Below are 11,868 nucleotides of genomic sequence, written 5' to 3'. Positions count from 1 at the left end.
TTTTTTTATTACCGTAGCTAGAAAACCTCAGTTTCAGTCTGATTCATTGAACGACTTTGACCACAGCTGTGATGGTCTGAATACGCTTGTGCTTTGAACTTTGTGTTAGTAAGAAGTTGATGATATGCATAGTATGACCAAAAACATTTTCACAACACATCAAAATCATTTTAAATTTATCTTCTTCGAAGCCTCCACTTGGTTAATTTTCTTAACTTTAACTTCTGGGATGCTCTTTGATTTATATATATATATATATATATATATATATATATATATATATATATATATATATATATATATATATATATATATATATATATATATATATATATATATATATATATATATATATATATATATATATATATATATATATATATATATATACACACACACACATGCATGTATATATTTAAGAAAAATATGTTGTATTTATATATAAGAAAAAATATATAAATATATATAGTATATACATGCAAATATTTCTGAAATACATAAATGGAGTGTGTATTTATATATACATAATAATTATACACAATACACACACATATATTATTTAAACACAAACTTTTATTTTGGAAGCGATTAATCGCAGTTAATCGATTGCCCAGCACTTACATATATTCAGATTTCATTTTAATTAATAACTTTTAGTAAGGTTAGTTTTATTGTGTTTTTGCCCTTTTTTGTTATATTTATTTTCCCCCCATTTTATTTCAGTTCATTCAGTAGGTACATTCATTTTAGTACTTCAACAAATTTTAAGTTAGTTGCCAATGCAATATTTCTAAGTTTAAGTTTTTTATATTTTATTTCAAGTTTATTTCAGTTAGTAAATAATAATAAAAAAAGCACCCATTAAAAAATAAATAACATTTTAGTTCGTTTTACTATAATGTTGATAAATGAGTGTGGATGTTCGTTATCTTCTTTCAAGTAGGCCTATCTGCCTCTGATGACATGCGTACAGACAGATGACAGTGAGGGCAGCGTGTGGGTCGATGTGTCTTCACCTCTATTCATTTGCATCTACATCATATTAACACATTTTGAAACTGCAAAATGACTCACACACACACTCACTGTTGTGCTTCCACCCTTTGTTGTGCGTACGCACTGTCTGTGTGCGTCTAAACTCAGTGCTGATAACCACCCTACTGCCCGCCCACAGTCAGCCCGGAATGATGCCTCTCCGCGCGGATGACGGTCAGACCGGCCGCGGCGCCTCACCTGAAAAAGGCGTAAGTCAAGTCATTGTGAACGATTTAATGGAAAAATAAACATTTTGCCCTTGAATGTACAGTCCTGTAATGCGTGCACACTAATGAATCTGCAAAAGCCGTTCCTAAACATGCTGTCTATGCTGTGCCCCCCTACAGAGATATTAGAACCGGAGCCTGAATAGCACAAAACTCAAAAAAGTTCAAAGCAAACAGCTGAAGTGTTTTCTTCAAAGAAGAACCTAGTGAACCTTATTTAAGGGAACCTTATAGTGCCCCCTAGTGCATATGGGAAATAAAGTGTTCAGTGAGACTGCAATGAAAGCTACTTTTGCATTTTGGACTGTCAATAACGTCATTTATTTGGTGTGTTTTATTTTATTTGTGTGGGTCTGGTTCACTTGTGGGGACTCTCCGTAGACGTAATGGTTTTTATACTGTACAAACTGTCTATTCTATCCCCTTACACTAACCCCACCCCTAACCATCACACAAAACTTTCTGCATTTTTACATTTTCAAAAAACATCTCTTAGTATGATTTATAAGCTGTTTTCCTCATGGAGATCTCAGTTTAGGTCCCCATCAGTCTGTGTTGAAGTCGCCTCCGGGATAGAAATACATGAACACACACACACACACACACACACACACACACACACACACACACACACACACACACACACACACACACACACACACACACACACACACACACACACACACACACACACACACACACACACACACACACACACACACACACACACACACACACACACACACACACACACACACACACACACAGCTGTTTGGCATACAACAGCAGGCTAACATTTCCATTTGTTGACATGACATGGTTCAGATAATCATATAAATAAATACATAAATAAATAAATAAATATCATATATTTGTGTGTCCACAATATACCACCAGTGATAATCACCATTTTTATAATGAAATCATCATATTTAAAATATGATAAGGAATATAATAAAACATCATTTATTGTTACTACTGTAAATCTATATTAAATTAGTATGGGATCTTATTCAATGCACTCAGAATCTTTACTTTTTAAAATTATTTTGTTTCCATATTTTTAAAATATCGTTTTATATTAAGATATTTTAATGACAATATTTATTGAACAAAAAGAAATCACAATTCAAACAATTATACACAACTATTATATTTAAAAAACTATACACAAAATAAACAGAAAATAGTACCAACTTTGCTAAAGTGATTTAGATAAAAACTTGCTCTGATGTCTTAGATGTGTTGTTGATGCTTGTTCAATGTTCAATATAAACATATTTTTTCTGGAATCATACACTATGGGAGTAGTGAAAAGCATATTTTTCTTAACGTGTGCCTTTAGCCCCGTTGTACAGTATATGGAACATTTATTTGTATATTTTATTTTATTATAACATTTCTAAGTGTTTTAAGTTGAAGTATTTCCTTCTAATGTTTATATTTTATTGTTTTTTATTTATTATATTATTTATATACGGAGCTTTGGTCACAAAACTAGTATTTAAATATAATCTTACTATGGCATATTATTGGGAGATATAGAGTGACAATTGATATGGGTATATGCATTTTTTGTAAGTAGTCTGCTATACTGTTATTAAAATCTCATTGATTTACATTACAAGCTATCAGAATTGTATCTTAATTTTTGGCCATCTAAATATCAACAACTGCTCCAAAATGCAATTTTTTTTTGCTCAGTTTGGTCATCTAAATAAAACTGACCTGAGCATGATCTCCATATTCTTTATGATAACCAATAAAAACACATGCAAACTTTTTAGATTTAAAAAAAATCTAATGCTGATCTAAATTCTGTTCCATTTTTTTAAATTATTGATTGATTTTTCTAACTAATATTTCACATGACAATCTTTACATGTTTACTGCTTCTGATTTACTGTCATATTAAACTGATTTTATATGAACCAGAGTTTTGTAAACGCACCATACCATTTACTTTACCACAGTATCATCTGAAGTACCATGGTATTACCATCTGATACCCTAACAATACTAGTACTGCTGCCACAGTAGTTCTTTTAAATACATATTGCTGTTAATTAAGTTCAAACCCATTTTTCAAGTTTATTCTGGGCTAAATACGCATACGTCCATTTCTCAATACAATATACACATTCTCCACAAGACGGCAGCATCAGACTATTGTGCTCTAATGCATTTTTTTCTTTTGAAGCCAAGAGTGAAATCGTGACCTCGTGTAATTGCCTCACTGTGACAGTAGGTGGCGTGAAACGCTGTATTTTCCTTTGGTTTAGGCCTTATTCAAGTTTAGAAGTTTCTAGAATGGGTAGGCCTGAATGACTCATATTATAATTTTTTCCTCAAGGGCGAATGGCATGCAGACAGAAAATAAACTTGTTCTGATACAGAACACAATGGCTTTTATTTTTCTGGATAGGCCTAATATTAGGATTAATAAGATATTGTATATGATTCTTTTGATAAAAACAGATTTAATCTGCAACTTGCTGGATTGTAGTAGAGCACAACAGTAACTATCCACTTTTTCAGTGGCTTCAGTTGCAGAGTAGTTTTCCCATTCCCAAGAAAAAAATGATCTTATGTGGAACTACTGTTCTTGTTCCATGAAGTATTAGTCTACAGATGACTATTGACAATTGTAGGTATAGAATATAATATTTAATGTTTATTGCAAAATATTAGTTGTTTGAGACTCAATGCTTTATGGGATTGGTGGAGGCCTATTGCACTATTGTGTAGCATGAGAATACAACTTCAGGTAATAATAATAAGCTATTTCTAACTAGAGACTCCTTCCTAATGTTTACCAACAGAAAGATCGATTAACAGGTCCTTGAACTGTCATTGAATGCTTGCACAACCCCACAGCCATACCTGAATTGATCAGAACACCTGATACCAGTTATTTTCTCTCTTTGCATTTTACATGTGGAAGCATCAGCTGTGATTGTTTCCTCTTGAGCTCCACGCAGACCTGTCCTGAGCTCTTTATTTTACAGCCGTTACAGATAAAAAGCTTTCTCTAAAATATGCCACAATCCAATTTTGTTGTCAGCCAGTTTCTCGCCCAGTTCCATCTTATCTTAACATTTCTTGATGTCAGATGAAAATCTACAGGTAATAATTTATAAATGCATCATTAAGCACTATTTAATTATTTTTAAATTATGACATATTAATGTCAAGTTGGACTTGGTCTATAAAATGCCAATAGTTGCATGCATGACTGCTCAGTTGATGGCATGAAATTTTCCAATTTTTCACATTTAATTAGAGCCTATGTACATATGTCAACTATTATGTTTCTCTGATTAGTATTGCTTTAGATAGACAGTAATTTTACTAACCCTGAGAAATATTCACTGGTATACAAAGTGTGACAACAACCCTAATCTCCCTAAATAGCCTAATATAAATATGATCCGGCATAACATTTTGACAGGTGAAGTGAATAACACTGATTATCTTTTCATCATGGCACCTGATGAAAGTGGGTTAGTGGGTGGGATATATTAGGCCGAAAGTGAACATTTTGTCCTCAAAGTTGATGTGCTAGAAGCAGGAAAAATGGGTAAGCGTAAGGATTTGAGCGAGTTTGACAAAGGCCAAATTGTAATGGCCAGACGACTGGGTCAGAGCATCTCCAAAACTGCAGCTCTTGTGGGGTGTTCTCGGTCTGTAGTGGTCAGTATCTATCAAAAGTGGGCCAAGGAAGGAACAGTGGTGAACCGGCGACAGGGTCATGGGCGACCAAGGCTCATTGATGCACGTGGGGACTGGAGAGTGAAGGCTGGCCCATGTGGTCCGATCAAACAGACAAGCTACTATAGCTCAGATTGCTCAAGAAGTTAAAGCTGGTTCTGATGGAAAGGTGCCAGAATACACAGTGCATCACAGTTTGTTGTTGCGTACGGGGCTGCATAGCCGCAGACCAGTCAGGGTGCCCATGCTGACCCCTGTCCACCACCGAAAGCGCCAACAGTGGGCATGTGAGCATCAGAACTGGACCACGGAGCAATGGAAGAAGGTGGCCTGGTCTGATGAATCACGTTTTCTTTCACATCACGTGGATGGCCGGGTGCGTGTGCCAGATAACATAGCACACCTTCAGGGGTTAGGGCTGTTTTGGCAGCAAAAGGAGGACCAACACAATATTAGGTCATAATGTTATGTTGAATAATATATATAATGTAACATAAAGTATCAAGTAAACAGAGTGTGTGTGCACATAGTGTTGTTATTGCAAAGTAAAATTGCTAAAATAAAATGTGTAATTAAAATAAAGCTCAATTAAAATAAAATATATAAATATTAGATGGAAAAAAATTAAATGAAAGTTAGAATTGTTGCATTGACAATTAGATAAAAATTAATAATTTGAAGTTGAAGAATGATAAAATGAATACTGAAATAAAATTTAGTAGAAAAAGATCTGAGGAGTCCTCCAGACAGCAACAGTTCAAACGTGTGGTGGCCAGGGTGAGTACTGTGTTAGTTAAAAAGGTAAATGTACATACACTTTCATGACAACAATGATGAGCATGTACACACTTACTTATAGACTCAAATAAACGGCATTACAAAGTCAAATACAAAACATACAACGCGGGTCACACAGTGAGTCATTGCAGGATGTGATGCATTGCAATCAAAAATGAAACATGTTTTTTTCAGCCAATGATGTGAGAGAAAACCTGGATATATTTGCACGTTAGCCAATAGCACGTCGGCTGGGCGTGTACGTAAACGCATTGCTCGGTGTTCGTCACTAAAAAGCTCCTGTCTCAGTAGGTGCGCAAAGTGTGGGAATTGACTGTGCCGTTGATTCTAGAACTACAAGTTGTCTTTAATATTATTCAAAATAAGGACATAAAACTGATTTAGCTCGACAAGACTGAGATGTTACAGTTTAGGGCTTCAATTGTGCTGAAGGAGTTGATTCAAACCAGCCCTAAGCGTTCGTTCTCTGACATTATAAGGCACAGAAAGACTTTACCAAACGCGTACTGCTTCAGCGCTGCTTATCGGGATGACAGAATATCTAAATTAAAGATTGTCTGTAATGGGAGACCTTTCATTCAGCCTTTAGCTGGGAGAAGATATCTGTGTACAAAGACCGATGGTGCGATTGAACCCACAGAGCCAGAGAAGAAAGATGAGACCGTCCAGGAAGCGACGGCAGATAAGTACGAAATTTAACGTTTTTTATTTGTCATTTGGTCATGATGACGCATGATATATTCAAGGTTATTGATCAGAAGTAGCATGTGTTCAGCACAAGCGCCAAAATATTACCAAAAGGCTGACAACGTGGCGCTGTGTGTACACTTTTATGGCAAGTGGGTGGAGAACATGTGTAGACTTAGACGTCAATTATTAGAATAAAGTGTTATCGATTTGATTTGGTTTAGTATACAGTGTTTCTTTCTGGTATGCGACACTCCCTATTCCTGTGTGAAGGACATCAGTCAATCGTCTTTATGTGACATTGCTTTTTTTTAATTTAACGAATCTTCTTTTTAAGTCGGTCTCGTTCACTTCCATTCACTGACTCGTATTTTCCACTCAAGTGTCTGATTTTTGAAGCACGTGACTCATGTTCAGTCATCAAAGTCCAACTATATAGCACGAGCCAATTGTATTCAAGTGTGAGCTGTGAAGAAGCATTTCATTGGTTGAACGTACTGAACGAATACGCCCCCGATTTTGATTTTTTTTAAACGAAATGGCTAGTTATTCCAAGTATAGGTCTCTGCAGGTTAGTAATGAGAGTTACCAGATCATTGGCCATAAACCGAGGGCCGTTTTCCACTGCTTTACCTGATTTGCCCACGTCACAGTGTGGGTTTAGGGTTGGGTTGGGTTTCGGGTGAAGGGGATAATTTCATTGCGTGATTTATAAACACCCATCAGTTTGAAAACACCCACAAACTTAGAAACGCCCGTCTTTCTCTTAAACAAATATAACGAACATCGTATTTTTCTGAGTGAAATAACCAAAAACATTTTGTTTGTGAACCATCTGAATGAACTGTACGGAGCAAAAATCAATAATACTTTTGCGTTCCCCGAGAAATTGTGCGCTTGCTCGCAAAACCTTTGCATTCCTCCAAGAATCTTTGCATCCGCTCACAAAACCTTTGCGTTCCTCAGAGAAACTTTGCATTCGCTCACAAAACCTTTGCGTTCCTCAGAGAAACACTGCGTTCGCTCACAAAACATTTCCGTTCCTCAGAGAAACTTTGCATTTGCTCGCAAAACATTTGTATTCCTCAGAGAAACATTGCATTCGCTCGCAAAACCTTTGCGTTCTTCCAAGAAACTTTGCGTTCATTCGTAAAACATTTGCGTCCCTCCGAGAAACTTTGCTTTTGCTCACAAAACCTTTGCGTTCTTCCAAGAAACTTTGCGTTCGCTCGCAAAACCTTCGCGTCCCTCCGAGAAACTTTGTGCTTCTGCTAGTTGGGCCATCATTTTTATTTTTCCATCTTGGACCATGACACGTCCAGGGAGTGGGCTGCCAAAACCCACTTCCCTACACGTTCGCTCCCAAAACCTTTTACGTTCACTTGCAAAACATTTTGGGTTCCCCCGAGAAATGTTGCTTTTGCTCTCAAAACCTTCGCGTTCTTCCAAGAAACTTTGCGTTCGCTCGCAAAACATTTGCGTTCCTCCAAGAAACTTCCCCTGAGTAACTTTGCGTTCTTCCAAGAAACTTTGCGTTCGCTCGCAAAACCTTCGCGTCCCTCCGAGAAACTTTGCTTTTGCTTGTTGGGCCATCATTTTTATTTTTCCATCTTGGACCATGACACGTCCAGGGAATGGGCTGCCAAAACCCACTTCCCTACACGTTCGCTCCCAAAACCTTTGCGTTCGCTCAAAACATTTTGCGTTCCCCCAAGAAACGTTGCGTTCCCCCGATAAACTTTCCGTTCGCTCGCAAAACCTTTGAGCTCTTTGCGAGAGAATGCACATTTTCTCGGCGTAACAAGGGAACGCAAAACATTTGCGAGAGAACGCAAAAGCATTCATAAATGTTTTTTTCCTCCACCATGTCCCTTAGGGGCTCTGTAGTTCGGTGAAATTTTTTTTTATTAAAGAAAATTGATGAATTGGAACAACTCGTTTATGAACCAAAGTTATTAATAAATAAATGAATCGGGCATCTCGTTTGTGAAAGAAAATTGTGATAATTGGATGAAAGGTGCTCTACAAATGATGTTTCAGAAAGGTTTGTTCTCACGTCAACAGTAAAAGATTGATTTGGGAATTAAGGATTGATATTTGTTCATCAAAATGAAGATTGATTTAAAGAGATTATTGAATTATTGATAATGTCAACCCAGCCCTAGTTAATGTTCTTGGTGTGATTGGGCCTTTAGTCATTCACAACAAGAAAAGAAAATGAGCTTAACAGTTATGAATGAATTTACCATATTGCCATTATCATGTAGGGAAGTATGCAATTTCGGGTGCAGCCTTGTTGTGGTCAGGAACAGCCTCTGTTTTTAATAAGTTGGTTGTGTGACTCATTCATATCAGAAAGACTTGTTGCCACCTGTTGAATGATTCAGTCAATTAATCCAAATTTTTTTTTTTTTTTTAAATGAATGCATATAAAAGTTTTGAGTTACTGGAATGAATAATAATGAAACCTACTAATGTTTACTTTGTGGAAGTTGGAGAGGGGAGTGGCGGCTCTTATCAGCTGCTACATTATGACACCATACATACGGCAGCTGTGGAATGTCAATAATGCACTTCCACAAACTGGCAGTGAGTCCTTGGAGAGATCTGCTACACAGTGTTTTCAGTGGAGCATTTTTCTCTTATAATCAAACTTTTTACCTATATTTATTGATGTACATATCCCTGGCAGTATAATCAATCTTTTCCTCATGCTCTTGTTGTTTGCCTGTGGTTCACACAGTGTGCGTGACTCATCGCTCGTCTGTCCATATGGATTATTTATAAGATGACGCAGAAGGTTTGTGCTGTCCCTGGAGAGAGACTTTAATCGAGAGCTTGATCATCCTCTCATGAATGCCATTCTGTCTCACCGGAGGAGCAAGATGACTGCCATTTTCCAGACAAAGTGTAAAATTAATGGTGGTTTTCTGATCAATTTGTTAGAATTTCTGCCCTCCTTGCCTACTGTGTTAATGAAAAACTGGGCATTGGTTCAGCTGGCATAATTAAAGTTGATGATATACAGCATAATCCTGTTTAGTGACATGTTGAATTTGGACTAATGGGCTGGGCAACATGTTTCATTACAGCAGATTATTACACAGTTAAAAGTGATGTAACTGAAAGGTTGTAATTGTGTAGTGGTCGACAGATATGAGGCCAATACTGATATCTAGAGAGCGTCCGTCCGTCCGTCCGTCCGTCCGTCCATCCATGCATATCACTTGCTCTCACCAAGCATGTCACTTACTCTTATTTAAAATGTTGTCATTAAAATATATAGTGTTTTGATCATGTTTTAAATCAGCAAAGTTAAAAAAACAGACATTTACTTTTTTCTATTTTATTGCTGCATTATCAAATAATTTCTAATGAACATAGACTGGATTCATTTAACATTCAGCAGGCCAATAAATACATAAATACAACAGAACAAAGATGCATATGAAATAAACGGTGCTTTTTAGGTAGGTTTAACAGTTTCCAGGTACAGAAATAAAGTAAACAAGTGTTAAATAACACTGCATATTCTTCACTGTATAAATTAAATGCATATATTATTAATACATTGAGACGTAGCTAAATTCTACTGTACAACATTAATATATTTCTGTCACAATTACTTTGTTAAACTGAACTTTTATTTTGACGGGTTGCCGTAAAGACCTTCAAGTTTCTGTGTGTGTTTATGATGTGACGATAGATTTTGTTGAATGAAACGTTAAAATGCTCATGAAGTGACTGGAGATGAGGTTCATGCATTCATGTCTTCAAATATTGAGGCGGCAGAGGCTGAAAAACACAGCGAGTTTCAGAGTGTGCCTCATATGGACGCCGCGACTTCATTCTTTTCTGCTGAAGAAAAGTGAAGCCGCCGGAGGTCCGAATATGGCGCTAACATCTTGTTGTCATTTGGGACAGAGTCTGCGCAGTAGTGACCTCGGGAACGGACCGGAGTTTGCACTGTAGAGAGCAGGAAGTAGAGCCGCGATATGGAAAGCCCGCCCACACTCTCGCAGATGCAGAACAATTCATTATGTCGGTGTGAAATAAACAGTTATGGAAATAAAGCTAAAGCTCCAATCTCCTCCCGAAAATCCCCCAAAAAAGTATCCCAACTTCACTCAGAGAAGCTGTCAATCATGACGTCACCCCCCATTTTTATAGCATCAAATAACTAACTAAAACCAAACTTATTTAAAAACGAACACTTGAAATGAAATCAGCTTGATTAAACACTACCTAAATGACAGAAACCAACTTTGGGAAAAAATTATATGTGTAATTTGATTGTTTAGTTTGTCTCGCGTCCATTAGAATACACGGATGGGCGGGGCTTATGAGCTATACTGGGACCAAGAACCTGGGAGCGATTGAGATGCGTCGGCTTCAGTTTTTAACACGAGTGCTGCAGGCTTGGTGTGTGTCAGGTAAATGAAACCATGCTTCTGTGCCATTCATTCACACAGAGATGCACAGAAACATGCAGGATTCATATTCAAACAGTCTTTTTGCGGCTTAATATTAACAGACACTAGTGTATATCGCGACTTGATTTAAGTGTACTGACCTATTTTATTCATCAAAACTTTGACAAATTCCGTGACATTCCACATTATGCAAAAAATTTAATGACTGGATTCCTTTTGCTCTTTGTGGAAATTAATCCTTATGAAAGTTACAAAAGTTATTTAGTCATGAGTAGTGAGCGATTAATTTTTTTGGTCTTTTGTTGTTTGATTAACATTAAAACGCAGATAGCAGTGCTGCAGGAATATTAGGCTACATTATAATCTTGGATTATGCAACAGTCAAATCGGCCTTTTTCATGCTATAGCCAAAAACCGGCCGATACATATCGCCGGCCGATACATTGTGGCATCTCTAGTTTCTATGCATTGCATTCATGGCCTTGCTGTGTTTACTCCTCATTAATTGGCTTGATACTTACAGCGAGAAGCTGTGATCTGACACCTCCAGTTTGAAGCAATCAATTCTGCATTCCTTTGGAAATTAGATATTGATTGTTGTGTTATCATGGGGATATTCTGTGTATTCATAGTGTTTAAAAAAGGTGAGGAGAGGCCACAGGCTGCTGGTTTGGACCTGAAGCTGATCACAGACACCAGACAAATGCTGTCACAGACTCCCAGAGCTACTGCTGTTGCCTTGACAACAAGACTTAACAGGTTATAATGAAGAAAGTGTGAGAGGAATATTTGTTGTAGAATTGCTCCAATATAGACTCCGACATCACTACTTTAAATGCAGGGCTTGATGCTTGCATGTGCTCCTAAGTTGAAAAATTACGACCGCAATAAAAATGTTATAACATTGAATAAATGCACTTAAATTCGATACCATATGTTTCTTATTTTTTAAAAAAAGTTATTATAGATTAGCAGTT

At 36.8% G+C, this 11,868-nt stretch overlaps 2 protein-coding genes across 4 annotated transcripts in view; both read left to right on the top strand.

Moving 5' to 3' along the window:
* Positions 1-11,868, top strand: part of tfpia (tissue factor pathway inhibitor a) — a 1,059,262-nt gene that overhangs the window by 833,528 nt on the left and 213,866 nt on the right. The window lies entirely within an intron of this gene.
* Positions 6,000-11,868, top strand: part of glsb (glutaminase b) — a 67,975-nt gene continuing 62,106 nt past the window's right edge. For 2 of the 3 annotated variants that reach the window (XM_079821862.1, XM_079821863.1), the window contains exon 1: positions 6,000-6,457. In XM_079821862.1, the coding sequence (XP_079677988.1) occupies positions 6,171-6,457 (287 nt within the window). In that variant the 5' untranslated portion in view covers positions 6,000-6,170. The remainder of the gene's footprint in view (positions 6,458-11,868) is intronic. The other variant, XM_079821861.1, reaches the window with a different exon arrangement.

This window comes from Gobio gobio (assembly GCF_949357685.1).
Source record: "Gobio gobio genome assembly, chromosome: 7".
NCBI lineage: Eukaryota > Metazoa > Chordata > Actinopteri > Cypriniformes > Gobionidae > Gobio > Gobio gobio.
The sequence above is the reverse complement of the archived record's forward strand: the minus strand, read 5'-3'. Positions and strand labels throughout refer to the sequence as shown.